The following is a 25,210-nucleotide window of genomic DNA, read 5'->3' as shown; positions in this document are numbered from 1 at the left end:
GCCCCTCCCTATGTGTCACCTATGCTTCACCCTACTGAGCACAGGAATCTGGTTGGTGATATGCATTAGGGCTGTGCAAATCTTGCATCCCTGATTCAATCTGGCGGAGATTTGGCTCAATTTAGTGGCCAAATCTACAAATCCAAATTGGATCAGGAGACCCTTTAATCTCCAAATTGAATCGGAACCCTCCAAATCAATTTGAAGATACAGACTCAGCTTATAAATGTTTTTTTTGTTTGTTTTTTTGTTTTTTGTTTTTTTTTCTACGTACCTCAAGGTACCAAGTGGCTTGTGAATGCTGTGATGCTGGGGTGCATGGAGTGTCCCACAGGAGCACAGGGGGCTCCCCAGCACACTCGACAGTAGACCCGGAAGTGGACCAGAAGCACTTCTGGTTCACTTCTGGGTCCACTGGGGAATGTGCAGGAGGACCTCTCTGTGCCACCCCCCACCCCTCGCCATCTCAGCGATTGCTGGGTCTGGGGGGTACCTGGGATCCCCCCCACGGCCGATTGCCAAGCTGGGGGCCCCACTGTGCTCCTGTGGGATGCTCCATCCGCCTCAGCATCACAGCGTTCATGAGCCACTCCTGGTACCTCAAGGTATGTAGAAAAAACATTTAAAGCTGTCTGGCCTAATCGCTGACTCTGAGTCAACATCGAATCTTCATATTCGGATTTGGCTGAATTGAATTGGGGACAGTGATCCAAATAGAGTCACTGTCTCGGATTCAGCCCAAAGCTGAACTGAATAATGGCCCTATGCAGTACTACGTACCATGTCTAGCTTAGCTGATGCCATTGCAGAATGGCTTATTGTTTCTTCTCAAGCCTTGTGTATTCTTGAAATAATATTGCATGTGAAGGCAGTGGTCCTTCTGTAGCCACTTACAATGCAAAATTCATTGCTCATATTTTTCCTCAGATTGAAGAGAGAAAGCTCCTAACAACTTTTAGCCAGAATTTATAGTGCATGAAATGCAGAAGGGTAATGCATCTGTCTTCTAATTCTTTGAAGTGAGCTGTGCCATCCGATGCATTAAAAATGTTTGTATTTTTGAAGTATAGAATGGCAGGTGGCTGTTGTGTACTCAACATACCATAGACATCAAAGGTAATTGTTCAAACTTAATTCAGCCCCATATTGTACATGAATTATAGTAAAGTCTTTAGTTATATGGTTATATTCTATTTTTTCTCCATCAGATACTTGTTACCTTTACTGCACAGGATCAGTTGTGTAAATTGAATGGCTGGCTCTTGATTTCTGTTGTTACTACCATAGAACTAAAATGAGGTTCCATAGCTTGCAGACCTTGAGTTGTATTGCATTAGGAAAATGCCAGTTTGAAGCAAAGGGCATGAAGATAAGCTATGAAGAAAACCTTGGGAGGAGGGAGATCTCGGCCCCTACACTGGCCCTAACTTCAGGCAAAGGATCCAGTATTTACAGCATTGATGAAAACCCCTTTTCTTGTCCTGGGCCAGGTTCTTTTAGTCTGGCTCAGTGGCATCTGTGTCTTAGCTTTGCTGCTGCTTCTCTCCAAGAGCCATAAAAGGTATTCCCTATTCACCAGAACTGGGGAAGAATGTTCTGCAGCATTGTTATCCTGAAGTGGAGAGTGTTGACCCATCTTGGACCATGGGAAATTTGGTAATCTTCAAACAAGTTTCAGATGGTGACATTAGTCACCCGAGTCCATCCTAAGACTTGGTGAACTGGTTTGCATCTCTTGACCTTTTGGAATATGACGACTTCCACACGCATTGTACCAATATACTGTGCCAGAACAATCTAAAATTAGATTACAAACAATAAAATGTTTAATGATAGCTTATGGCTGCACTTGAACTAATAAACTAGAAGGGAATGGTTACACAAAATATTAGCAATCATTTAATCTCCATCCATCTTTTTAATTTTATATTTACTTTAGTGGTTTGTATCTTTGAAGAGGGAGGAAATAGCGTAGATAAAAGATGCAATATTTAGGTAAAAGAATTTTTAAAACTGCTAGCAAAACTTGGATCCAATAAATAAATGGTCTAGGGCTGTAGTTCTAGGGCCTTCAACATCCGTGAAAGCAGCAACAGAATCTGATTTAAAAACTTTTATCCCTAAGTTGCATGGCTTAGAATGCTAGAAGTAGAGCTGCCTCGAGAGGAGAGAGCACTTTAAGGTCACTTGGAGAGTTTGGAAGCTTTCATTCTGTATTGGAATGACACGTACCTTTTGATTGTTTTCATGAGACATCATTGGTCAGTTCAGGTCTCTTGGGAAGGGACCTTAGAAACCTTTTTGTCAAAAATCTGTGTAATTCAAATTCTTTGTCTTTCATATAATTTTGTTTTCCCATAAAAAGTTGGGCCGTACATGCCACACACTGTTCATTGAAGAACACCTCATACTAATCTGTGAGTCTTGGTGCCTAACATAATATAGAGTAATATTTTTGTCATGTGTTCTGTGATGGGTAGCATTAACTTTGGCTTGGCTTTCACTTCAGAATAAAGACATCAAAATAGTTGTATCTGAGAACCAGCAATCTTCTGTCAGACGTTCACTGCTTACAAATGAGATTCAGCTCATAAAATCTGTTCATCTGTAACTGCACGCAGGATGAAAAGATGCTTGATGTCTGCAATATAATTTGCCAAAAATCTCTTGTAAAACAGTTGACTGACTAAAATAAACTGTCAAATATAAAAAATTCTTAAGACTCTTTGGGCGTGTCCACACATGCAAGCACATGCTTCTATTTGAGATGCTGCAAGTGCAGTGCAAATTTGAACCAGGGCTTTTTGCCTTGGCGCACGTGCCTGGACATGCACTTTGTTGTGGAGAAAATTGTGCCACTTGGGGCAAAATAACCCTGCCTGGCTCCTCCTGGATCTGCAGCCAGGGGGAGCTAGAGCCTGGGGCCAGCACCTGTGCTGTCCCCAGCAGTATAAAAAGCTGCCTTGTCCTGGCCCCATCTGTACAAAAAGCTGCCCTAGCAAGCAGCTCAGGGCTATTTGCTCTCAAGAGCTTCTGGGGCCCGGCCACTTGGTACCTGGGGACAGTATCCCTTGTGCCATATATTGAGAGAGACGGCAATCAGTTGGACAATGCTTTATTGGCATATTTACAATGTTAAAGCAGAGTGGAAGCCTACCAGTGTCTCTATCATCATGATAAAATAAATTCTAAATACCTATATGTGTTGCTGTGTGCTTTTCATTTTCTTTACACATGGAGGGTGTGTGCTGGGGGGATGTGGTGTTTGCAGGAAGGGAGTGGGAAGGGGTGTGGGGGAAGGCAGGTGGGTGTGTGTGGAGGGATGTGGGTAGATGTGGGGTGATTGCTGGGGGGACTGTGGGCATGGGGGACCTTGTGGGGGGCTTGCTCAGGAGGGGTGGGTCCCCTATAGGGTGCAGCCCCTGCCACAGCCCCTATCCCCCACAGGGTCACAGGCCCCCCTGCCCATGGTCCCAGGCATGTTGGAGGGCCATGCCCATGGTCCCAGGCTTGCTGGAGGGCCACTACCCCCACCCACCCAGGGTCCCAGCTCTCCCTGGAGGGCCACAGCCCCCACCCGTCCCAGGCATGCTGGAGGGCCACGGCCCGACTGCCCAAGGGCCCAGGCACTCTGGAGGGCCACAGCCCATAATTTACAGCAGGACTGGGGCTCTCTGAGCCATGGCAGCAGGACCTGGCGCGGCAAGTGGGGACCATGGGCCGAGCCGGGCCCAGCCAGGTCCTGCTGGTTCTGAGGCCTCTCTGCCGCCTGCCCAGGCCGGGTCATGGTGGCAGGACCTGGTGCGGCATGCAGGGACTGCGTGCTGCACTGCACCACGTCCTGCCACTATGAGAACGGCCCGGCCAGGCAGCAGAGGGGCCCCAAGGACTGCAGGACTTAGTTGGATGTGGCATGTGGTCCCCACATGCCACGTCCCGCCTCTGCCCTGCTGTGCCTGTGGGGTGGTGGCATGCAGTGGGACCTGGGCCAGCCCCATATGGCTCGCTAGTCTGGCTTTGCACCGGAGCGGGTCTCAGCTCCAGGAGGCACGGGTCCTGTGCACTGCCCAGAGCCCTGTGACCTGCTCCGGCGCAAAGCCAGACTAGTGAGCCGCACAGGGCTGGGCTGGGTCCTCACCCCCACAGCCCTGGAGACATCCCCCTGCCACTCCCCGAACGCCTCCACATCCGCCTGCTGCCCCTCACCCACCCACACTCATGCAATCTCCTCGCTCCTATGGACACCACCGGGGCCGGAGGCAGCAGGAGAACCAAAGAGATGCTCTGGCTGACACCAAAGCATCTCCTTTGGAGGACTGACTCCACGGCATGGTCTGGGACTGTGCCTTACTCCGCTCTTTTGCAGAGTGGTTTTAGACCCCTGGCCAGGAGTCTAATTTTCTCCCCCCACTGCAAACTTGCAGCATGGGGAACATTTTTTTTGTTCCCACACGTGCCTCTTGCTCCACCTCAAAGGCGTTTGAGACAGGGCAAGAGGCATGTGCACGCTTGTCTGGACACGCCCTTTGAGTCATTTTGGGAATAGCAATTCTAGTTGCTTCTTATGAGCTGCTAAGATTTGAGGACTTGAACTTGGAACAAGACTGAGAATAACGTCATTCATGCAAGTAGTCCAGTTGCATGTATTACATAGCTGCCCTTATAAAAGTGCTTAAAACATTGGCATTTAAAGTATCCATAGGCACTCCCTTGAATGTAGACCCTTTGTTTTCGCCAGGACTGGGTGACAAGTGAAACAAGTTCCAGTAGTCTGTCTAACTTCCAAAGGCCTTTTGTTGCCAACTTGAAAGGGAGCTAAAAGGGGGGACATTTACTTTAAGAACTTGGTGTCCTAGATTAGCTGTGTGCAGTGGGTCCTTTCTGCTATTCATAGTCAGGAGCATTCAAGTTCATTGGGCAGGGTTTTGTCTCCTGTACACAAGCTGTGTCCTGTGAAAGGGAAGAGTAAAGGGGCAGGCTGTAATGGGAGCTTTCTGCAGTGCATAAAGTCATTCTGCATGGGTTTGTAGGACTCCTCCACTGCCATAACCCCAGTATAAAGGTGGGATAGAGCCAGATCAGGAACACTGGTGACCCAAGTGATGTGGAGAGCTCCCAAAGCCATTGTACTTGTTCCAGGCACAAAGTGGTTTTCCAGCACAGTTTGCAAAGCTGGCTTAAGGCAGTCTTTCTTCTTTTTCTTTTTTTCTAATCGTAATAGTGGCCTTCTAGAAATACTTTCAGGGCTGTCATTTTCTTCATTTGGGCTCCTTTACAGTAGTCTGTGGAATGACTTGCTGGAATAAAGTGCGGCCTGACTAAAGCAATTAAAATACGGTCCATGTCCATAAGTATGATGCTGATTATGAAATTCTAATTGGATTGTTTTTTTGAAATGGCATAGTATACATCCTCATTGTGGAGACTCCCAGTAATCTAAACAATGGAGTTTATAAGGTATGCAGGTTTATGTATGGAAAAAAGTGACAGACCAAGGAGGAAGAGGCAACCAGTTAATAATACTGAGCTGGACTCCATCTGACTTATGTAGTTTTACCTAAAAAAAACTACACAAGTCTTCAGGTCATGAGGACTGTTTACAAATGTTCTAAGTCATGACCATGTACTATAGGATGTAGATAAAAAGATTAAATGCTGTTGGGAATCAAAGTAATCATCTTAATACCTTTCAGCAAAGCAAACAACATTTGGCCAAATCACTGGAATAACACAGATCAGATCAGTCTGGAACTGAGTCACTGACCAAGTGGCTGGTGTTTAGAGCACAATTTTGAGTGTACTCTGCTTTGCTAGATAGGTCCTTAAATTTTTGACTGGGTGAGCACTTGTCCTTTGCAGGTTGCCCCCTGTACAGATGGGAAATTGAGGCACAGAGTGTGTGGGCTGCGCAAGGTCGTGCAGCAAGTATGGCAGAGCAGGGAGTTGAATGTAAATCCCCAGAGTTCAAGGGAAACAAAGTTACTATTGCACCATCCTTCCTATTTGTTCCATAAAATTTGGGGTATTGGAGAGCCTCGCTCTTAGGGATTTATACTGTAACTACAGGTTTATACCAACAAAAGCAGTGTTTTTCATTCCATAATGGAAATAAGACAGAAACAATGTAAAGGGGGGAGAGAGGGAGGGAAGAAAAGCCTGTGGAATTAGTTGTATTTTGCTTTTTTATTTTTCCACATTACTTAAAACAAGAAATTTTAATAGCACTGGATTTACTTTTTACAACAAAATATTTTCATGTATTCATTTCCTGCCCATCATTGAAAAACAACAGTCACTAAACGTCAGCACCTAAATCTTCATAATACTGTTGTTTGTCCGTAGTGCAGTTTTTGTTTTGCTTGAAACCTTGGTTAGTGATTTTAAATCTATTACACTTTTCATTTAACATTCTTTATTTTTGTCAGTCAGTGCAAATCCAACAAATGATTTTTTTTTTTAAAGGAGTAAGAAACATTTACAGTCTAATGGAAGCTAGGCCATAGTTTTAACATGAAACATACTGTACAGCGTTAACATTGGCATTTGCCCATTTTAAGATAACAATATAAGCTTTATTTTTTAATAATTAATTCCTTTTTGCATATGACTGTCTGTGCTTTACGAAACTATTGGGGACTCAAATATATCCGTGAAAGAGCACAACTGTATTTTTATTTAATGTTAGATGAGATCCATATTTTTTTTACATGTTTTATTTTGGATGATAAATAGAAGTATTTCTCTTGAATACATTTTGTAAACCTTTAAAATATGGACATTTCTAACTAGTCAACATTTGAACCAGAAGCTCAGGCTTTGATGTAAATTATTGAAAGAAAGAAAAAAGTAATAAGAATATGTTTCCCTGAAAATGTATTTTAGCATGAGTAACTTCTTGGACCTGGTATTTTGTAAAAAGGTATAATTGAGTCATAAATGCCATTCTGTTCCTCAGTCAAGTATTATATTTAAGATACCTAGATCTTTTCTTTGCAATAATTATAATGTTTCTCCACCCCTTATAACAGGAACTGAGCGGGCTAAATGCTCAGGTAGTATCAATCAGCATAGTCCTATTGAAGTTGTACTGATACATGGTGGCTGAGGATCTGGCCCCTAAGTCTGAGATGCAACAGAAGTGTGATCTAAGTTGCAGTTTTTGCCACAGGAGTGCTAAAGAATTTGGACAGATCGTGTTCAATACTTTACGGCCAGCCAGTGGCTCTTAAATTTATGCTGGTACCATGAATTAAATTTTGATGGCATTTGTCATAACCAAGACGGCAGTAACAACTGTAGTCTTAAAAATAAAGATTCTATCAGATTATTTAAAAACTCTACAGCTAATTAAATAGACCAGTATCAAATATAAACTGTCTCAAGATGTACAGTAAAATAAAACCTCAATGAGATTTTAATTTATGCAGTCTTTATGGAAAATGATGTTCCTCATTTGGGTTTGCAAACTCCTGTAGTGTTCTTTAGTGTTCTGTAGTGGTATGGCATGAAATTCCTTTTAATAAATTATACAGCAACTTGCATAAAATTATAAATTGATATAAGTAATTACCATGCGTGCTAGCCATAGGGTACTAGTAGATCATAATGCTTTGCAGGTCTTTTGTTTTTTTGTTTGCTTTCTTTTTTCATTCATGTTGTGTGGAAGTAATTTAACATAGACAGGGAACAATTTGATGCTGGCAACTGTTAATGGACTAGTGGTAAATCAGTCCACAGAACATGCCGGGGGGGGGGAGGGGAATGAAGCTGTATTTCAATAAAAACAATAAAGTGCTTTAAATGAGTATCTGTTGTTCACTACATTGTTTATTTCACTTAGACACCAAAACCAACACAATGAAAGATGGTGATAGCCTAGAGTAAGTACAGCTTAACTGCTAACCTGTACTTCCATGTGAATTGTTTAGAAAAAAATGTTTATCAGTTGTGTTTCTTGTTTTGTTGTTAAAACTTAGTTGATTGTGGGACTAGGAGCGAGTTACAGTGCAGGCTGAACTTGCACAGACATAAAGAGGAGGACCATAAATATTCCCTATTTAAAGTTTCCACTTGCAAAAAAATATGGAGTTAAGAGGAAGGAAGCAAAAAAGAGCAATTTTGGAAACAGTCCATATCCAGTGTATAGTCCATAGCCAGGTGGTTTGAAATACACTGTGCAGCTTCTTGAAATTAGGAAGTGACCTCTGGGAATGTATAGAAATCTGAGAATTTATTCCAAGTCCATTGAATGACTGCTGCTATAATATGGTTGCTTCTTCCATGGCTTCAATCCACCTGAAAAAGAAAAGAAAGGAAGGGGGGAGCAGATTTAATGTTGTGGATCTAGCAAACACATTTATTTAAAACACTGGGCTCAGAGAAGAGTGTTCTGTTCTGTTCTCCTGTTTCCCCATTATAGTCCTGAAGAGGAAATAAAGGCATGGAGTTAGAGTAAGGGTCCTGGGAGCCAGGACATCTGGGTTCTGTCCTCGACTTTGCTACTGATTTCCTGTATAAACTCGAGGAAATCACATGTGCTGGATGGGTGAAGAGGGAGAGATGAAATTAAGGAGGTATGTGGAGGAAAGGGATATTTTAAACATGCAGAAAAATGAAAGGCTATATATTTTAGGTTCTAGCACTCATCATTAATTTTACAGTTACTTTAATTATGCAGTACTAGTAACAATAAAGCATGTTAAATCTAGAAATTGTTCATTAAAGAGCAAATTAAACGGCAGATACACTGGATTCATATGAGCAGTCCGTTTTACAATTGCATCTGATAGATTTCTTGGTGTGGGGCATAACTTCCTTAGTGGCAGCTGTAGAAAATCTGTTGCTGAGATGATGGACTGAGTTCTGCCTGGTGCTTTAATGTCAGCCAGGTCAATTGCATTTAATTGGCTGTAATTAGCATAAATGAACCTGTTTCTATTCTATCTTTTAATTGGGTTGCCTTCAGAAGGAAAGGAAGTGGGGAAGAAGTATGTTAGGGGAATGAAGTGTGCTGCTTGCACTTTTGACCCCGTTCATTGGTTAGTACGTAATGTGCAATTCCCCACCCAGTACCTCTGTGCTGAATTGTAATCCTCTGCTCGGAAGCTATAAAACAAGGTTTGCTTGTGGTAAAGATGGAAAACTGCATCCGTACTTCCTTCCTCCTTTTCTGGGGCAATTGTGAAACCCAGCAAAGGCAAACTCTCTGTAGCGACTTTATCCTAAAATCAATTCAGAAGGGGTAATAAGACTTTAGAAGGAGCATTTCCAACAGGGCTGCAGGCTCTTTGGAGCTGGGTATATCTTTTCAGCATGTGTGCCTACAAAGCCTATCACAACAGGGCCTCAATCCTTATGGAGTCCTTAGCTGCTACCGCAGTGGTAAGAAGGAGTGTGTGGATTTCAAGAAGCATTGACTGCTGCGGTGTAAGGTTTCCTCGCACATTGCCTTGCCAGCATCTCAAACTTGAACTTGAAGCTTCCACCTTTAGGGTTGAACTTCTCCATGACCACTTCACACAATCCACTTTAGACAACCAACAAGGGTTCCAGCTTAGTAGCAGATGTGAGTGGCCTGCGTGAGGTGGGTGTCTAGGAACCAGACTGAGATCACCAAACTATAGGTCAAAGAGAAGGTCTGATATTACCGAGGCTAAGGAGGGTGCCAACATTGAATAGTGGCACCTAGTCCCTCCCCTGCACAATCTCAGCAGCCTTTTTACAGAATTTCCTTCAGTCTTTCACAGCATGATTGCTTTCAAAAGCACTGCTTTAAAATTTATGAGCTGGTAATGCAACACTGTTAATTTACTCCCAGGAAACATCCATGAATTCTGCTTGCACTATAGAAGTAAAAGAAAGACAGCAATAAAGCCTTAATTGAATTGTAGTTTAACTATTACTGATGGCTGCAATTTTGGTGGCTCTACCTCTATTAAGGTAATGGTTTTTTTCCCCGTCTTTTTGAGATTCTCTTCTCTCTCTTTTTTTTAAAGATATAGCTAATGCTGGGAGCATAAATGCTAGTCAGGCATCCACTGTTCTTTCAGATTTTAGTCTATCACTGTGACAGTAGAAATAACTATTCAGGTAAGCAGAAGTGTCCACCCCATGGGGAAGGAGGGGATTGAACTTGGTTTTAAGAGCTTCATTTTCAGTAGTGCTGAGCACCCACAGTTTCAGTGGAACTGGAAGCTCAATAGGAGCTGCTCTGTTCAACATACCTCTAAAAATCAGGCTTAAGATACTGGTGTCCTAGATGGCTGATTGGATAGAACCAGCCCTTAGTCACCCAGTAATTTGGTTTGCAGTGGTGGTCAATTATGCCACTTTTTTTATGCATCACTATATCTCTCTACTTCATTTATGTGATTAAAAGTTTAAGTACTTGATATTTTCAAAACATTTGAAAAGTTTAAGTGCCATTTTCATAGGTTATAGTCTGAGCTCTGCCTCGTTCAGTAAATGCTGCTGTCTCAGTTATGAATGACTATTAACAATCATAACCACCCCTTGTATCTTATAAAATTTCATGGCTACCCAGGGTACTACAGCTACTCAAAGAAGTAAAAATCAAAATATGACAAAGGAGCTAGGAAGTGACAAAAGCTTCCAGCAAAGTAAAAAAGCACCCTGCCTAATAAAACACCTTCCACTGGGGTAAGTCTAATCACCACAATAGTCTAGGGAGGAAATGCTGGTCAGCTCCACACTGCAGCTCGGAGCTGGCCACTGCCTTTAACAGTGAGAAGCACGATGGCATGCTTGCCCTTGTATTCTCTGACAGCTGCGCACTTACTATGTATGCTATAGGCGTACACTATCTACCCTATCTACTTCGAGAGAACTGGGATGTTTTTCTAGGTTCTGGAGAATTGTCTTAACCCTTGACTGGAGAAAGCTTGGTTTTTCCCTCTTCAGGGAAAAAAAGCTATATAAATAACAATCCAGCAGTTCTCAGGTTCCATCTCATACCATATACAGTGCACTGTAGCAAGACTGAAAGGTTTTTCCAAGACTGTTTTGACTGCAAGAAATTCTTGCCAGAATAAACCTGCTTTCTGTAACTGAGAGAGATGCCCAGACTATATAGCTCCTAATCCACTTTTCTTCATATATAGAGTATGCTGAATTTTATAAAGAAGCTCTAAGGTCATATGCCAGTGTCAATATACTGGCAATTTGCTGTATATCTACATCTAATTTCCTTGTACTTGGAGTGTGTGTCACAGTTCACACAGAAGCGTATACTTTGTTGTGGCTCCGGCAGCTCCAGAGCTCGTGTGGTTCCTAAACTAATTGGGAAAGGCTAGATCAAAAGTGACAGGTATGCTCCTCTGATGAAATCTGTTGTGCACAAGTGAGAAAGGAACATGACAAAATTCCCCAGTTGGGTTGCTAAGTCATGACAGACAGTACCTCATTTGCTGTATATGTGTAGAGGACTTTGCCTTTGATGACAAACCACAACTTTTTCCAATGTCGTTTGCCTCTCTTACACCTGCTGAGATAGCCACTGATGGTTGATCCTTCTCCTGAAGCTGCTACCTGAAGAGCCAAGGAAACAGTGGAGAAATCAGATTTCATTACAACAGAAATTTTTCCCTCTAAAGAGGCTAGCGTGCTAAAATGGAGTATGTTATTTTAAAGGAACATATAGTTGCCTGTGTCTGCAAGAACACCGAGAATTAAAAAAAGAAAAAAGAAAAAAAGACCCAAGACAGTATAAATCTAAGCAGAAAATACAAGTATAGTGCTACTCTTACACATAAGAGAATTGGAAGATTTTTCGTAGTCAAGTTCTGTTCTCATCGATGCTGATGAAGCCAATGGAGTTATTCTGGAAGCAGAGTCACTTAGGCCAAAAATGTAGCCTGGTGCAGTTGGGGAACTGAATTGGTCATAGATTCATAGATTAAGGGTCGGAAGGGACCTAGTAGATCTTCTAGCCCGACCCCCCGCCAGGGCGGGAGAACAACAAAACCCCAAAACAAAAACGGGACTCAAATGAGTCCAGCCAGGTAGGCATCCAGCCTCTTCTTAAAGACCCCCAGGGTAGGGGCCAGCACCACTTCCCTTGGAAGTTGGTTCCAGCTCCTAGCCGCCCTGACTGTGAAGTAGTTTTTGTGGATGTCCAATCTATACCTCCTCTCCATCAACTTGTGCCCATTACTCCTTGTTATGCCAGCGGGCGCTAGGGGAAACAGCGTCTCCCCCAAACCCTTCTGGTCCCCCCTAGTGAGTCTATAGACGGTCACCAGGTCCCCCCTCAGCCTTCTCTTGTGGAGGCTGAATAGGTTCAGGTCCCGCAGTCTCTCACTGTAGGGTCTGCCCTGTTGTCCCCGGATCATGCGGGTGGCCCTCCTCTGGACCCTCTCCATGTTGTCCACATCCCTCTTGAAATGGGGCGCACAGAACTGGACACAATACTCCAGCTGTGGCCTGACCAGCGTCGCGTAGAGGGGGAGGATCACCTCCTTGGCTCTACTCGAGATGCACCTGTGGATGCACGACAAGGTCCGGTTAGCCCTGCCAACCATGACCTCGCATTGTCGGCCCATGTTCATCTTGGAGTCAATAATGACTCCAAGATCTCTTTCTGCCTCCGTGCTCTCGAGTAGGGAGTTCCCCATTGTGTAAGTGTGCTGCCGGTTCCTACTGCCCAAGTGCAGCACCCTGCACTTGTCTGTATTAAAACGCATCCTGTTCCTGTTAGCCCACCCCTGTAACCTATCCTTTTTCAACACACCTATCCTAAGGCACGCGTTACAGGACAGTGGTGTGACTTAGGCAGTTAAGCTTGGGGTTCTGTTCCTGCCTTTACAAGGGATTTGTTGCGTCCATTTGGGTCAATTACATCTCTGTGGCCGAGTTTCATTTTGTAAAATGATAATCATTGGTGAAAGGAGAATAATTCCTCACTCCACAAGGAGGGTGTGATTTTTTTTTTAGGCTTGATTCATGAATACTTGTAAAGATCTTTGGCTGGAAGGCAAAATAAAAATGCAGCATGCATTAATTAATTACAATAATGAGCAGGGCTGATACTCAGAAATAGAGTCAGCTGACAAGCGGTTTAAAAGCAATCTTTAGTAGCAGAGACACAAGGGGAGTGAATTGTATCTGTAACGTTTTGCAATAGAAAAGGTGTGCGAAATATTCTGGAGCATGTGTAAGGACCTTAGGTATGGCTTTGAGATGAAGGCTGTGATAGGACACTTCACATTAATAAACATGTGCTGCCCCCATGTGGTTAAAAGGCAATAACCACAACCTCTTCTAAATTAAAGCTGAAATCTTGTCTCTGATTTCTTTTACTCCTCATGGACATGCTAGTTGAACAGAAAACGTTGTACAATGTTTATCAAATGCCTCTCAACTCGTATGCAAATGTCAGCACATACGTAAATGTTAAGCAGCTCTCATGTTTTGGTTTCCATGACCTCCTTTCCCTCTGTGCTAGAAGATAATTACAACAAGCTCAGTAAAAGATCTGGATTGGGCTCATTTAAGTCAATATTAGATATCCATTGACTTTGAGAATCTAGGGATCATTTGCATCCTTTGATGTAAAACACAGCATAGATAGTCCAAATAATATCAGTACTACCAGGTTTTGAATCTAATGCTTAGTTCCAGGAAGGAAAGTAATACAAACACATTGGGAAAAATCTTGGCCCCACTGAAGTAGATGGGAGTTTTTCCATTTCACTTGTTAATTTTCAGTAGGCTGAGATGAGCTCTGAGAAACACAATTAATTAAAACCGTTGCATCCACTAATTGCTTTCCAGGGATAGAGTCTTTCCCTAGTGCACAGTGAATAATGGTCTTATCATAGAAATCAGCAGTGCCATCTGAAAAACAAGGACTGGAATAAGGCTGCTGCAAATAACAGGGGCCACAGCAGCTATAGGAAATCAGTTTCTTTCTGTCTTTCTTTTGTCAACATCCACTTGCTGTATACTAATTAACAGTCTCTGTAACCCATCACCCCTGTACCATCCACTACCCTGAGCTTGAAATAAGTCCTTTAAAAGGCTTTAGAACCACACATATCTTTCAAAATAGAACTTAGACCATTTGGAGGAAATGAAGTGTATGTATCCAGTCAGTTTGATCTCAATGGACAGCAGAAGCTAGTGATAGCATCAGATTGTTCAGTATTTCAACTTTACTACACCAAGGAAAAAGTAATCTCATGGTACAGGTGACTTAGGAAACAGGCGTATCCGGGCTGCATAGTAGAACAAATGATAAACACTGACATTGGATTCTACTGTTTGCTAGAGCTAGTTTCCTTGCCTTTTCTCAGGCAGGCCTTGGTCCTACCTCCATAAGAGCTGAAGGAATTTTCTTTTGCTTCTTGAAGGAAGAGTAGTGAATATTGTGGAAGACGGAGGAGAAGGCACTGCCCGAACACCTGGATGAAGTCGGAGGGAAGATCACACTTAGTGGCCGTTCTGTAATATCAGGAGAATTGGAGAAGGGAAAAGAATGGGTTAACTGGTGCATATAGTCATGTGTAGCCTGGGATGGGAAACACCACTTCAGGTTAATGCAGCCAGGAACAAGAAAATGCCAAGCCAAATCTGGCTAATTTTCCTTTAGCTACTCTGTTAAACTTCCCTGTAAGTCTCATTAGCAGAATTGATGCTCAGTGGACTTCATAGCACTCCAGGCTAATAGTCTGCATGCTACAAACACTGGAATACGTCTTGCATGAAAGATGACATAAGGAAAAAGTGTTGTATTGTGCTTTAACACTTAATGACTCTTCATCAGCACTGACCCTGCTTCTCTGCCATCTCCATTTTATTTACGTTGATTGCTTCCTAGGACACATCCATGGCAGAGTAAGCACATTCATTATTGGGATGTTCTTTCTACAGAAGCCTTTCCCCCAGGAATACAGAAGATGGTTATTTTGTCTCTAAGACATGCTCCATTAGCCCTTCAACAGGGTCTGTATTCTGTGCCATCATCTGAGTTAATATCCTTCAGAGACACCTGTGGCGATGCATATTGTCTGGAACTTCCAAATGGAGCGCGGTGCTGAACTAGTACAAGCCTGAGTTTGGAGGGACACAGGTTCAGAGATAGTTCAGGCTGCTGTGATGCCAGCACACATCTCATTGCATTAAGCAGAACCAGTACAGGGTTATTCTACAGCAGTAGCTGACATCTGAGTCACTTTATCCAAGACAGAAAAATTTAATTGTGACCACTTCTGATTAGTGAGCTCTAAGGTAAAAGGCATTTGCTTAGAAGGGGTTGTCTGTACAGAGAATCATTCCAGAACAGCAGTTCCTGATTAAATCCCTAGATACTCATCTAAGAAAAGAGTGCTAATTTTGAGTTACCTTGATTCACACGCCAAGAGTTAGTTGGGAAGAACTAGTTTAAATTTGCACTAAACTTAATCCAAATTAATTTCCTTCTGTAGACAAGCTTTTTAGTTGTCTATGCATTTTCTCTTGGCTCTTAACAATAGGAAATGCTGACTTGGACTGGAGCAAGTAGTGCACTGTCAATTACAGCCAAGTGATGGCTTAAAAAGAAAGCAACTGATGATCACCACTGTCAGTTACAAATGGCACAGTGCTATTGCTTATTACTCTATTGCAGCAAGTGATTACAGAAAAATTCAAGGCTTCTGCTCACTAAGAGGTTCTCTGCCACCTCACAGCTTGCTATTCCCCTGGACCATGCATTAGTATCACCCTTGATGCATCCCATAGCCAGGCTTGAAAGAAAAAGCTCTCAAATTGAAGCAGAGCTTGGTGTGCAGAATCTAGGTCTCTTGTTACATGAATGGTGGGTAACGTTATCATCAAACTCATCAAGGAACAAAGAAGCCTCACCTCTCTTCTTCAGTTCTGCATAGCAGCCATCACAGACTTTTGCTAGCCGATCTTTGAGGTACTTCAGGGCATACTTGTTTCTTGAGCAGTTCCGACATACAATCTGTCCCAGAGTGAACAAATACATGTATAAATATGCATTCCCTATAACCAGGGATTCTCAACCTCCTTAGACTCAAGGCATGCCTCCTTAGATTTTGTGAATTGAGGGGCCCCTTATTTCAAAAACTAACTTATAATGCTTACCACCTTGCAGTGAGGGTGGGAGACCAGACAAACACGGAAGAGCCTTAGCTGCACTTACCTGCTTATTAGGACAGTGGGAAGCTTTGCTTGCTGATTCAATTTGGTGGAGATTTTGCCCAATTTGGTGGCCGAATCTCTGAATCCAAACTGAATCAGGAGACCCTTTAACTTCTCTGAATCGTTTCAGAGACATTAGAAGATTCGGACACAGGCACAATTTTAAACGTTTTTTCTACATACCTCAAGGTACTAGGTGGCTCATGGATGCTGGGGCGGATGGAGCGTCCCACAGGAACGTGGCGGGGTCCCCAGCACGCTTGGCAGCAGACCTGGAAGTGGACCAGAAGCACTTCCGGTCCCCTTCTGGGTCCACCAGGGAGCGTGCTGGCCCCCCACCCCGCACTCACCCCACTCAGTGACTGGTGTCTCACGGGTCAGGGGGGCACCTGGGGTCCCCTTGCCGCCAATTGCCAAGCTGGGAGGTGTGGGGAGCCCCCCGTGTGCTCCCCAGTGGACCCGGAAGGGGACCGCAAGTACTTCTGGTCCACTGCTGAGCATGTGCCGCCCTTCCCCCCCAGCTTTGCAGCATTCGCAAGCTGCACCCGGTACCTTCAGGTATGTAGGAAAAACATTTAAAGCGATGCCTATGGCCAAATCGCTGATTCTCTAAATCAGCATCAAATCTTCAGAGTCGGATTTGGCCGAATCGAATCGGGGACAGTGATCTGAATCAATGAATCAAATCACTGTCCCCAATTCGGGCTGAATCCGAATGGAATATGGCCCGTTTTGCACACCCCTACTGCTTATCTTCTCATACCTTGTGGCACCCTTCAAAAGATCTCATACGCCTCAGTGTGCCTCAACACCCTGGTTGAGAATCACTATCCTAAACCAATGTATACTAGCAATAAGGGCCTCTGTGGCAGAGGAGGCAGTAGTGGAAACCAGTCAGCTTAACCAGCCTAAGGATAACTCCACCAACTTTGCTGTAACTGTTCTTATTTTATATCTTTGTAACTCAGGGAGGCTTTAGGCATACCATGCGTTATCTCCTGATGGTCAGTTTCATGGGGGTTGTATGTTTCCCAATTTCCAAGTACGCGTAGATCCCTCTGCTACCACGTTTGGCTGATAACGTGCTAAATAAAATCATTTGGAGAAGTGGGCTGATGTATCCATACAACCGCTCTGCCGGCAGAGGTAAAGACTGCTTTTGTTTGTAGAATTCAGAAATCATTGAACCAGAATTGGGTCTGGAGCAGGACTGGAATTTAAAGTCTAGCTCTAAAGTGACATTATGGGACATTCAGTGAAATTGAAAAATGCCACATCTAAGATGGGTAAAAAGAAATGCCTTTTCACATATGACATAACTAACCTGAGGAACTTGGTATCCAAAGATAATCACTGATGCCAAGAGCAAAGCAGTATTCAAAATAGGGTTGGAGGTTATGTACATAACAAGTCTCGGCAATAATGGAAAAGATTAATAAAAGGACCAAAAGCACTGAAAAAGGCTTTTGTTCCTTGGCTAATGCTTCAGGGGGTTAGGAAATGATCTGTGCGGGAAGACAATCAATTAAGAGTCTTTTGCATCTTACTAGCAGCTGTCAGAGACAGGATATTACAAAAGGTGAACCATGGGTCTGGTCCAAAATGGTAATGCCTGTGTTATTTTTGTGGAAACCAAATGTTCTGCTCACTTGTGAAGTGGTTTAAAAGTTTAGAAACTGTGTGCATCTGCTGGCCTAAGAATATGGAGCTTTCCAAATGTATCACAACTGCTTATGTAACGCAACTGCCTTTAATAGTGATGACTGAAAAACTGCTGGTTTGATTGCTTCGCTCTCCTGAGTGCTATCAGCATGTCACGTCTGAAAGCTCTCCTCAGCAGGAGATGTCTCACAACCCTCTGAGCTTGTCGAATCCCAGTCTTTTGGAATTCATCCGCAACTCGAGACTCTAACTTGGTTCCAGCCAGAGTTAATAATAATCTGAATGCTCAAAGTGGTTTTGATAGCATTTGTGAGGAGCCAAATTATTCTCTGTTGCAAGGATTTAATGCTGTTGAAGTTGATGCAGTTGCTGACAGTGTAGCAGAGGAGAATTTGACCCAGAGATTTTCAATACTGTTGAGCACGTGAGAAGCTGAATTTACATAACACTCACCTTCCCACATGCGTGGCAGTGATGGCGTCTCAGAGTGAGGGTAAAGTCACAGCCGCAGTTCATGCACATCATGACATGGGATACAGGTACCAAGGTGGGAGGCCTCTCACCCAAAGGTATTCCCAGCCTTTCCCTTAGCTTCAAACAAACAAAATAAATACACAAACAGTTCTACTAACACAGCTTTCCAGCACCGGCTGCTGACCCAGTATTTCCCTTCCGCAGCCTAAATTCTGCCAGTCAGTCCAGCTCATTCTTGACATATAACCCTCCCATCATTCCAGTCCTGACTTTCTTTTTCCTCCTGAAGAATCATAAAAGGTTTGTGAAAATTTTTAGACATGGCAGCAATGAGATGTAACCACTTCTGGCTTGGAAGCAGCAGCCAACAAGGAGACAGTGCACTGCTAACAGTGAGGGCCACACTCACAGCTGGCATAAATTAATGTCACACCACTTTGTATCAGGGGAGGATCTGAGCCACTACGTATATGACTGAAAGCACCAGGTCCAATCTCATATTCTTATGAAAAGCCTTCTCATATCTTGAGTATCCAGGAAGAGCCAATGACTTTTTAGGTCTTAATGAAAAACTCCTGATCCCAACAAAATCTATTACCGTATACTCACTCTATCTCACCATGAAGAAAGTCTGAGTTGATTATTCTACTGTTCACTGGGGGTAGTTTTATGAAAGGTAGGAGAGAGAATGTAGAAGACGACTCATTTTGCTTGTTATGCAAGCTATGATCTAGACCCAAATCTCCACTGACAGCAACAAACTGACTTTGAATTCAGCCCTATGTGAGTGGATCCAGGTTTGTTGCATGCTTTCTATCAGCAATCTGCATTCATTGCCCAATTTTAAGAGCATGTTTACTGTTCACTTTTATTTTATACAAGCAAGATATAAGAAAATTATATGATATCATTTTCATATATATATGAAATATATATGAGAAAATTAGATCCATGCTGGAAAAAGGAAGAGAGGAGTCAGTCATTGCAAAAGGCTTTGGGTTCTAATTCATGTTTCTCTTATACCAAGAGATATAAAAAGCAGAAGAGTGCAAATAACTGATTCTTTGATTGGTTGACTGGACCAAATCAAATTTACTGAGTTGACGGACAAAGTCAAAATGAAAACTTTAAACAAATATTTCATTTCAGGTCACACAGATATTTGATTATTTTTCTTGTTAAGCATTAATTAATTATAAACTAAACATGGGTAAATTTAGTCTCAAACAGTTATTTTAAATGGAAGCATGTCATAAAAAAAATGGCTTTCCTAATTCCTTTTCAGTTTTTTTTTTTTTTTCAACTGCCACTGTTTCCTGTCAATTTGTGAATAGTTCGTGTCAGTTTGAAACAGCAATTTCTGGCCAATAGCTTATTTTCCTGGAAAAAACAAGTCACTCAGTTCTAACTGGGAGTATTGCCACTGAAATCAACAGAGATGCACTGAAACATCAGTCGCAAGGTTAGAATTAGACCCTTTTTGGTGGGGTTTTTAACAGTGATGATTTTGTGATTTCATGACAAAGTAACACTGAGTGGCATTGCTTTCTCATTGTCATTTACCAGGCATATAGATATTTTTGGATAGCATCCAAATCAGTCATCAGAAGGAGCTAACTCCTGGTTTTCTTATTCCAGCAAAACTCCCTTTGATTTAGATGAAGCCCCCAGAATGAAGTGGAATTGCCAGATTATTACGATTCCAGAGGAGGTCTCAGCCAGCTGCATATTAAATGTACTGTGGGGACCTTTGTAACTGGGCTCTGGGATGGGGATTTACATAAAAATAATCAAAATGCTCCTCCATTAGGAACTACTTCCCCCCCTGCTTTTATCTGTTCAAGTAGTTCAGCAACCTCTTGAGTAATACCAGGACCTGCTCTTACCTCAATGCTGTTGTGAAAGGCAGATGTATTGTGAGCTTTGTAGTCATCTGGAAGGCTTCTGCTGATGCAGCTATACCACTCATCCCTTTCAGAGCATGAGCTGTAGAGTGAAATACAACCACACAATCAATGCCAGGTGCTGCAGTGATGGAATCAATTCATTTCTGTATCAAAAGGGAAGGTTTCAGTCTATGGACACTTTGCTTTCCCCTCCTCTGTTGAATTATTGCTCCTTTGGCTGAGAACGAAAAGGTAAAACACCAGATTTTGGATGTTTCTGATGGGACTGGCACCACATTTAGGATATGTGAAATGCTATGAACAGAATTTGGAGTAGCTAGAGTTCAGAAATTCTCCAGAGTGGTCTATGACCATGCTGTGGACATTAAACTCTGACTTAAACTATGGAGATTTAGCTCTACACCAGGAATGGCAGAATGAAATGTCTCTTATATCGCATCTGTACTGGCCGTTCAGATTAAGCAAGAGAAGTGCATTCTGGCGCCAGCTAGTTTCTGCATGGCCTCAGTGCATTCAGCTCAAGGTAAAAACATTGTATATTGTTGCTTGTGATCTCTAAAGTTGGTTGATTAGATGAATGGGAGCACTGCATGCTGGCTAATCTGCGGGCTGCAGTTTATGATAAAGAGAAGGATATCTAATTTGGCTGTGCAGAACTGAAGCCACAGTCCTCAATCCTCCTGGCAAGATACTAGTGCAGTCTTTTGATAAGGAAATACTGGCTTTGTCTACATTAAAGAAGGTAGTCTACTGTCCTGTGATTCTCCACACTGACCACTAGATGTCACCATTGCCCCACACAAAACAGGTAGCCCGTGCATTTTTCTGCCAGTCCAGCTCTCCAGTTTGTCACCAAGGGCTTGACCAGAGAGTCTGCCAGCTCCCAGAACAAAGCCGAATAGCTAATGCTTCTTGTTTTGCAGATACAAAAATCAGTACCCATTCCACTGGTTACCTGGCCTGCCACTGCTCATTTTCCTGCTGAGACACATAATTGTGCACCATCCAGGGTGGGAAGAGTAGTAGCCAGTAGCCACCTGACTTAAGTGAATTTGTGTCAGGGCAAGGGCCATTTGTAGGAACCCCTGCAGCATACCCACTGGCAATCTGGCTTCCCAACTGTAATCACCTGTGATAAGTTCAGCGAGCACCAAACTCACTTGCAGAGAACCAGTATGTCAGTGGTTCTACGTGGGTTCAAGAGAGGATGTGCTGTATTGCCCATCTCACCTGATGCAGAATCCTGGTTACTCTGGGTGTGAATCCCAAAGGGTTCAGCGTATGCTGTCCTCTACGAGTGATGCCAGGTGCTCCCATTAAAGCTAAGTGCTCTTCCCACTAGGACTCCCCATAAAATTAGTGTTGGCATTAATGCCAGCTGCTTCTCGGCTGCGATTTTTCTCAGGCTGAGCTCAGGAAGGACAGCAAACAAGGCCTCTGAGAACAATTCATCTCTTGTGGTCTTGGGGGTAGGGGGAGGAAGCACGAGTTGTTCAGTGACCCATAGCTTGGAATCCCTATGAGCTCTGAGAGGAAGCCCTCAGCTGTGAAAAATACCAGCCTTTGTAAAATACTACAGCTCTGCTGGGGCAGTGAAGGCCCAGACAGGTGTATCTGCATACAGGTGTGCAACATCTGCATGCCAAGGGAATAAGACACTAGATCAATTAATTGCCAAGACCTACATTACTGCTCAGTCCTTACCACTAAGAAAAGCCAACTTCACTCCCCTCCCCTCCCCTCCTTCCAGTGTTTATCAGAAATCCAGCTGGTTTGAGCTGGAAACATAACACCCGAGATGCCTGAATTGGCCAGCCTGTCACCTAAACAAAGCATCACTAGGCTACAGCCCCAGGCTCCAAAGTGTTAACAGAAGTAGCACCGTCATAACTTTTAACCTCTCTCTTGGCCCCCCAAATTTAAATCACTGGAGGATCAAGACCTGGCTTTTTTAAAAAAGCATGGTTGATTTAATGATGTGCAGTAAAGTCATTTTGGCAAGGATGGTTCACTGGGGATGATCTGCCAATAAAAAGCCTAATCTCTAACTGGCCCTTTTCACCTACTCTCCATTCCATTAAACATCTCTAGGCAATAATCACAGTTTGTTATAGTGCAGAAAGTGCAAGGAAAACATGTGGCTGCTGGCTTGCAAGATGAATTATGTCAATTGGCACTGACCTCATCCCAATTAACTCACTCCCCGATTGTGTGAGAGCTCAGAGGATTTTTTTGCTGAAGTTTTGGAGGCTCTGATATACAAACCACAAACTCCTGGATTGCCGCGCAAGGCATCTGACAAAAATTGCTGGGATCTAGCATGGTGTTAAGCTGTCAGTCACCAAGATGGAAGCTCTTTTGTTTGCTTTTACTGTTGAGTTTCGCTAACGAGAAATAGGGTTGAATTGTCACTACGCTTTCCTGGGCAGCAGGGAATACCAGTGCTGCATGGATTTTAAGGTATCTCTGGTACTGGGTTCTGGTACTGATCTCAATATCATGACTGCCTCTGCATCTACCTGATGGGAGTGTCACACCGAGGGACAGCGTTCTCAGTTCAATTTTATGTGGGCACCACATGGTTTCCTTTCTGTCTCGAGAGAGTTTTAAAATGCAGGTGAAGGGACAGCAGAATGGCTGCATGCTCAGTACAGTCACCTGCTCCCTGCCATCTGAAGAACCCAGCTGTCTGCATGGGTCATCTTTAATGGTAGTTATAAGAACTTCACGTACTTAACACTGCCATTTCTGACCCCGCCCTCTTGACTAATCATTGTTTCAATGCATTTCCTGCGTGCTCTGTCCTGGCTGCTTTTGCCAAGTCTTCTGCTCCTCTTGTTTCATACCAGGGCAAAGGTATGAATGGAACAGTCAACATCTGCCTTTTTCTGGGGTTCCTACCCTCCCAGTGGGAACAGAGCCATGGAAAACATGGTGCTTCAGAGGCACAAGACCTACAATTTCCCAGTGTGCAGGGGAGTGAGCATTCCCTGAGGAGCGCAGACTGTGCTCGCCCTTATGCAGCTGGTTGGCTTTGCCAGCCACATAAAGAAGCATTAAACTAAGGGCTTTGCCTGTTCCCTGCTGCTCCAAGGGTTACCGTACCCTGTAGCCCAGGATGTGCCAGCAAGGCCTTTATTTATAGTTAGTTCCAGCATGAGCAAGACAAGGAGGAGGAGGCTTCTCACACTCGGTCTTTCTCACTGTGGTTAGTCTCAAACTAGCTTTATTATCAAAAGGGCTATCTCAGCTTCAGGCCCTGACACTAAGGGTGGCTGAATACACACAAGTCCTCCTGGGATGACTGGCTTAGCCTTTAAAGAGCTCACAAGCTGGATGCCAGCACAAAGAGAGTAATGGAGGATTTGAAAATCAAGGCAGTGCACCTAGTACACTGCAAACCAGTCTTTGTCTTGACACAGTAGCTTCATCTACACTCATGATTCACAGTACAGACCACTGCACCCACACGTTTGTTTTTGAATGACATTGGGTGCCTTTCTGGGCATTGCATGGGCATTCAGCACTGATAACCAAAAATCTCTGACTTTTTCTGAATATTTGGCTGCAAAAGGTACTCAGTGGAAGGGCTTTGGCAGGATTCTGAGTACTGGGCACAGACAGCAGATGCTCTTCAAAAGAGGAGGATTTAGATCTGAATAAGTGTGCCAGAGAAAACACCCTCCCAGCCTCTTAGACATTGGTTGTGTTGTGCATGCTGTGGGGGGACACCTGCTGCTTCCAGCCATGCTGTAGGTGGAGACTTGACATGGGAACCTTAGTGCTCAGAGCTTTGATAACCTCATCAGCAGGATCAGTTGTCAGCAAGACCACATTATTTTAATATTAAATTATGGCCTGCAAATCAAATGCAACCTTTCTCATTGTTTCTGATCAGTTAGCATCGAATTCGCAAGATGCTTTCTTCGTTAAAGCCCCAATGTCTGCTCTGTTTCATTGCTCAGAAATTGACATGCAAACTCCTGCTGCCTCAGCATGTAATCACAGGACAGCGATCACTCTTCCTGATTGTGATCACTACTGAGTTGGCCTCAACTCATTAGAAAATTCCTTGAAACAAAAAGATCCCATTACATCCTCAGTAAAGTTTAATTTCTGTTCTGTCAATTAAATACTATTAAATCTATTACGTGGAATTGGCTAATTACTATTTTTTGCTAGCCCTCTGGTCACCCTCATGATGGGAGTTGACAAGTGAAGTTATAAAAGGGTGGTAGACAAAGTTGTATGCTCAGTGTGACATGGAAAAAGTTATAAAAGATCAAGGAAGAGGGCGTAGGCTTATTAGAATAGATTTTCTACTCTTCTCTCCCTGTTTAAAATGTTTTCAAGTGCTGAGTTCCAGCCTTTTACTCATTATAAGTGTTGAATTAGTTGTATTTTATGAGCCTTGTATTTAAAATGAATGCCCTCTTTATAATCAGGCACTTGGTCATTATCTCTCACAATGGCATGGACTGAAATGGAGTTTAAAAATAATGGGATTCCAATTAAGTCCAGGGCTGTGGTTGGACTTTCAAGAGATGTGGCTAAAATAAATACCCTCTGTTGTGGCTGGGAGGGACAGTACCTTGCTGACAGAGTGAGACAGTGTTCGGCGTATTCAATCTTCAGGACATTTTGGGCTTTTTCAGTCACTGGGCGGCTGACCTGGAAATAAATTACATGTACACAAAGTGCAGGTGAGCCAAGCTACCATGGTGAATGCATGGCACAAGTTTGGATGCACAGAGATGAATGAAGCCCCCCCCTGCTGGAGTGTTAGCCTTCCCTCTGTAGCATTTGCAGGGTTCTCAATGCTAATGAGAACACAAAACTCACCATGCCGTGAAAGGGGTGGAATATCAGTAATGCCTATGTTATGATTTTCTCTCCATATTATTGCTAGTTTGACTATAGATGCTGCAATGATGTGGCGAGAGAGAGATAATTTATGTTTGGCCCAGGATAAAGATAGGCAATTTTATATATATATATATATA

At 43.3% G+C, this 25,210-nt stretch overlaps 1 protein-coding gene and 1 long non-coding RNA gene across 2 annotated transcripts in view; one reads left to right on the top strand and one right to left on the bottom strand.

Annotated features, from left to right (window-relative positions):
- Positions 1-4,459: 4,459 nt before the first annotated feature.
- On the top strand, positions 4,460-7,766 carry LOC109288913. The gene is made up of 2 exons (XR_002095259.1): positions 4,460-5,897; positions 5,940-7,766. It is a non-coding gene; the product is annotated as an uncharacterized LOC109288913 (long non-coding RNA).
- Positions 6,460-25,210, bottom strand: part of FGD5 (FYVE, RhoGEF and PH domain containing 5) — a 162,219-nt gene continuing 143,468 nt past the window's right edge. The window contains exons 13-20 of the mRNA XM_019504639.1: positions 24,799-24,878; positions 20,187-20,286; positions 18,280-18,417; positions 15,862-15,964; positions 14,330-14,460; positions 11,419-11,547; positions 9,073-9,221; positions 6,460-8,295 (exon numbers count right to left, since the gene is read on the bottom strand). Coding sequence (XP_019360184.1) covers positions 8,259-8,295; positions 9,073-9,221; positions 11,419-11,547; positions 14,330-14,460; positions 15,862-15,964; positions 18,280-18,417; positions 20,187-20,286; positions 24,799-24,878 — 867 coding nt within the window. The 3' untranslated portion in view covers positions 6,460-8,258. The remainder of the gene's footprint in view (positions 8,296-9,072; positions 9,222-11,418; positions 11,548-14,329; positions 14,461-15,861; positions 15,965-18,279; positions 18,418-20,186; positions 20,287-24,798; positions 24,879-25,210) is intronic.

This window comes from Gavialis gangeticus, unplaced genomic scaffold, assembly GCF_001723915.1.
Source record: "Gavialis gangeticus isolate Ggan-Ray unplaced genomic scaffold, GavGan_comp1, whole genome shotgun sequence".
In the NCBI taxonomy this organism is placed as follows: domain Eukaryota; kingdom Metazoa; phylum Chordata; order Crocodylia; family Gavialidae; genus Gavialis; species Gavialis gangeticus.
Note: the sequence above shows the minus strand (reverse complement) of the source record. Positions and strands in the feature narration are given on the sequence as shown.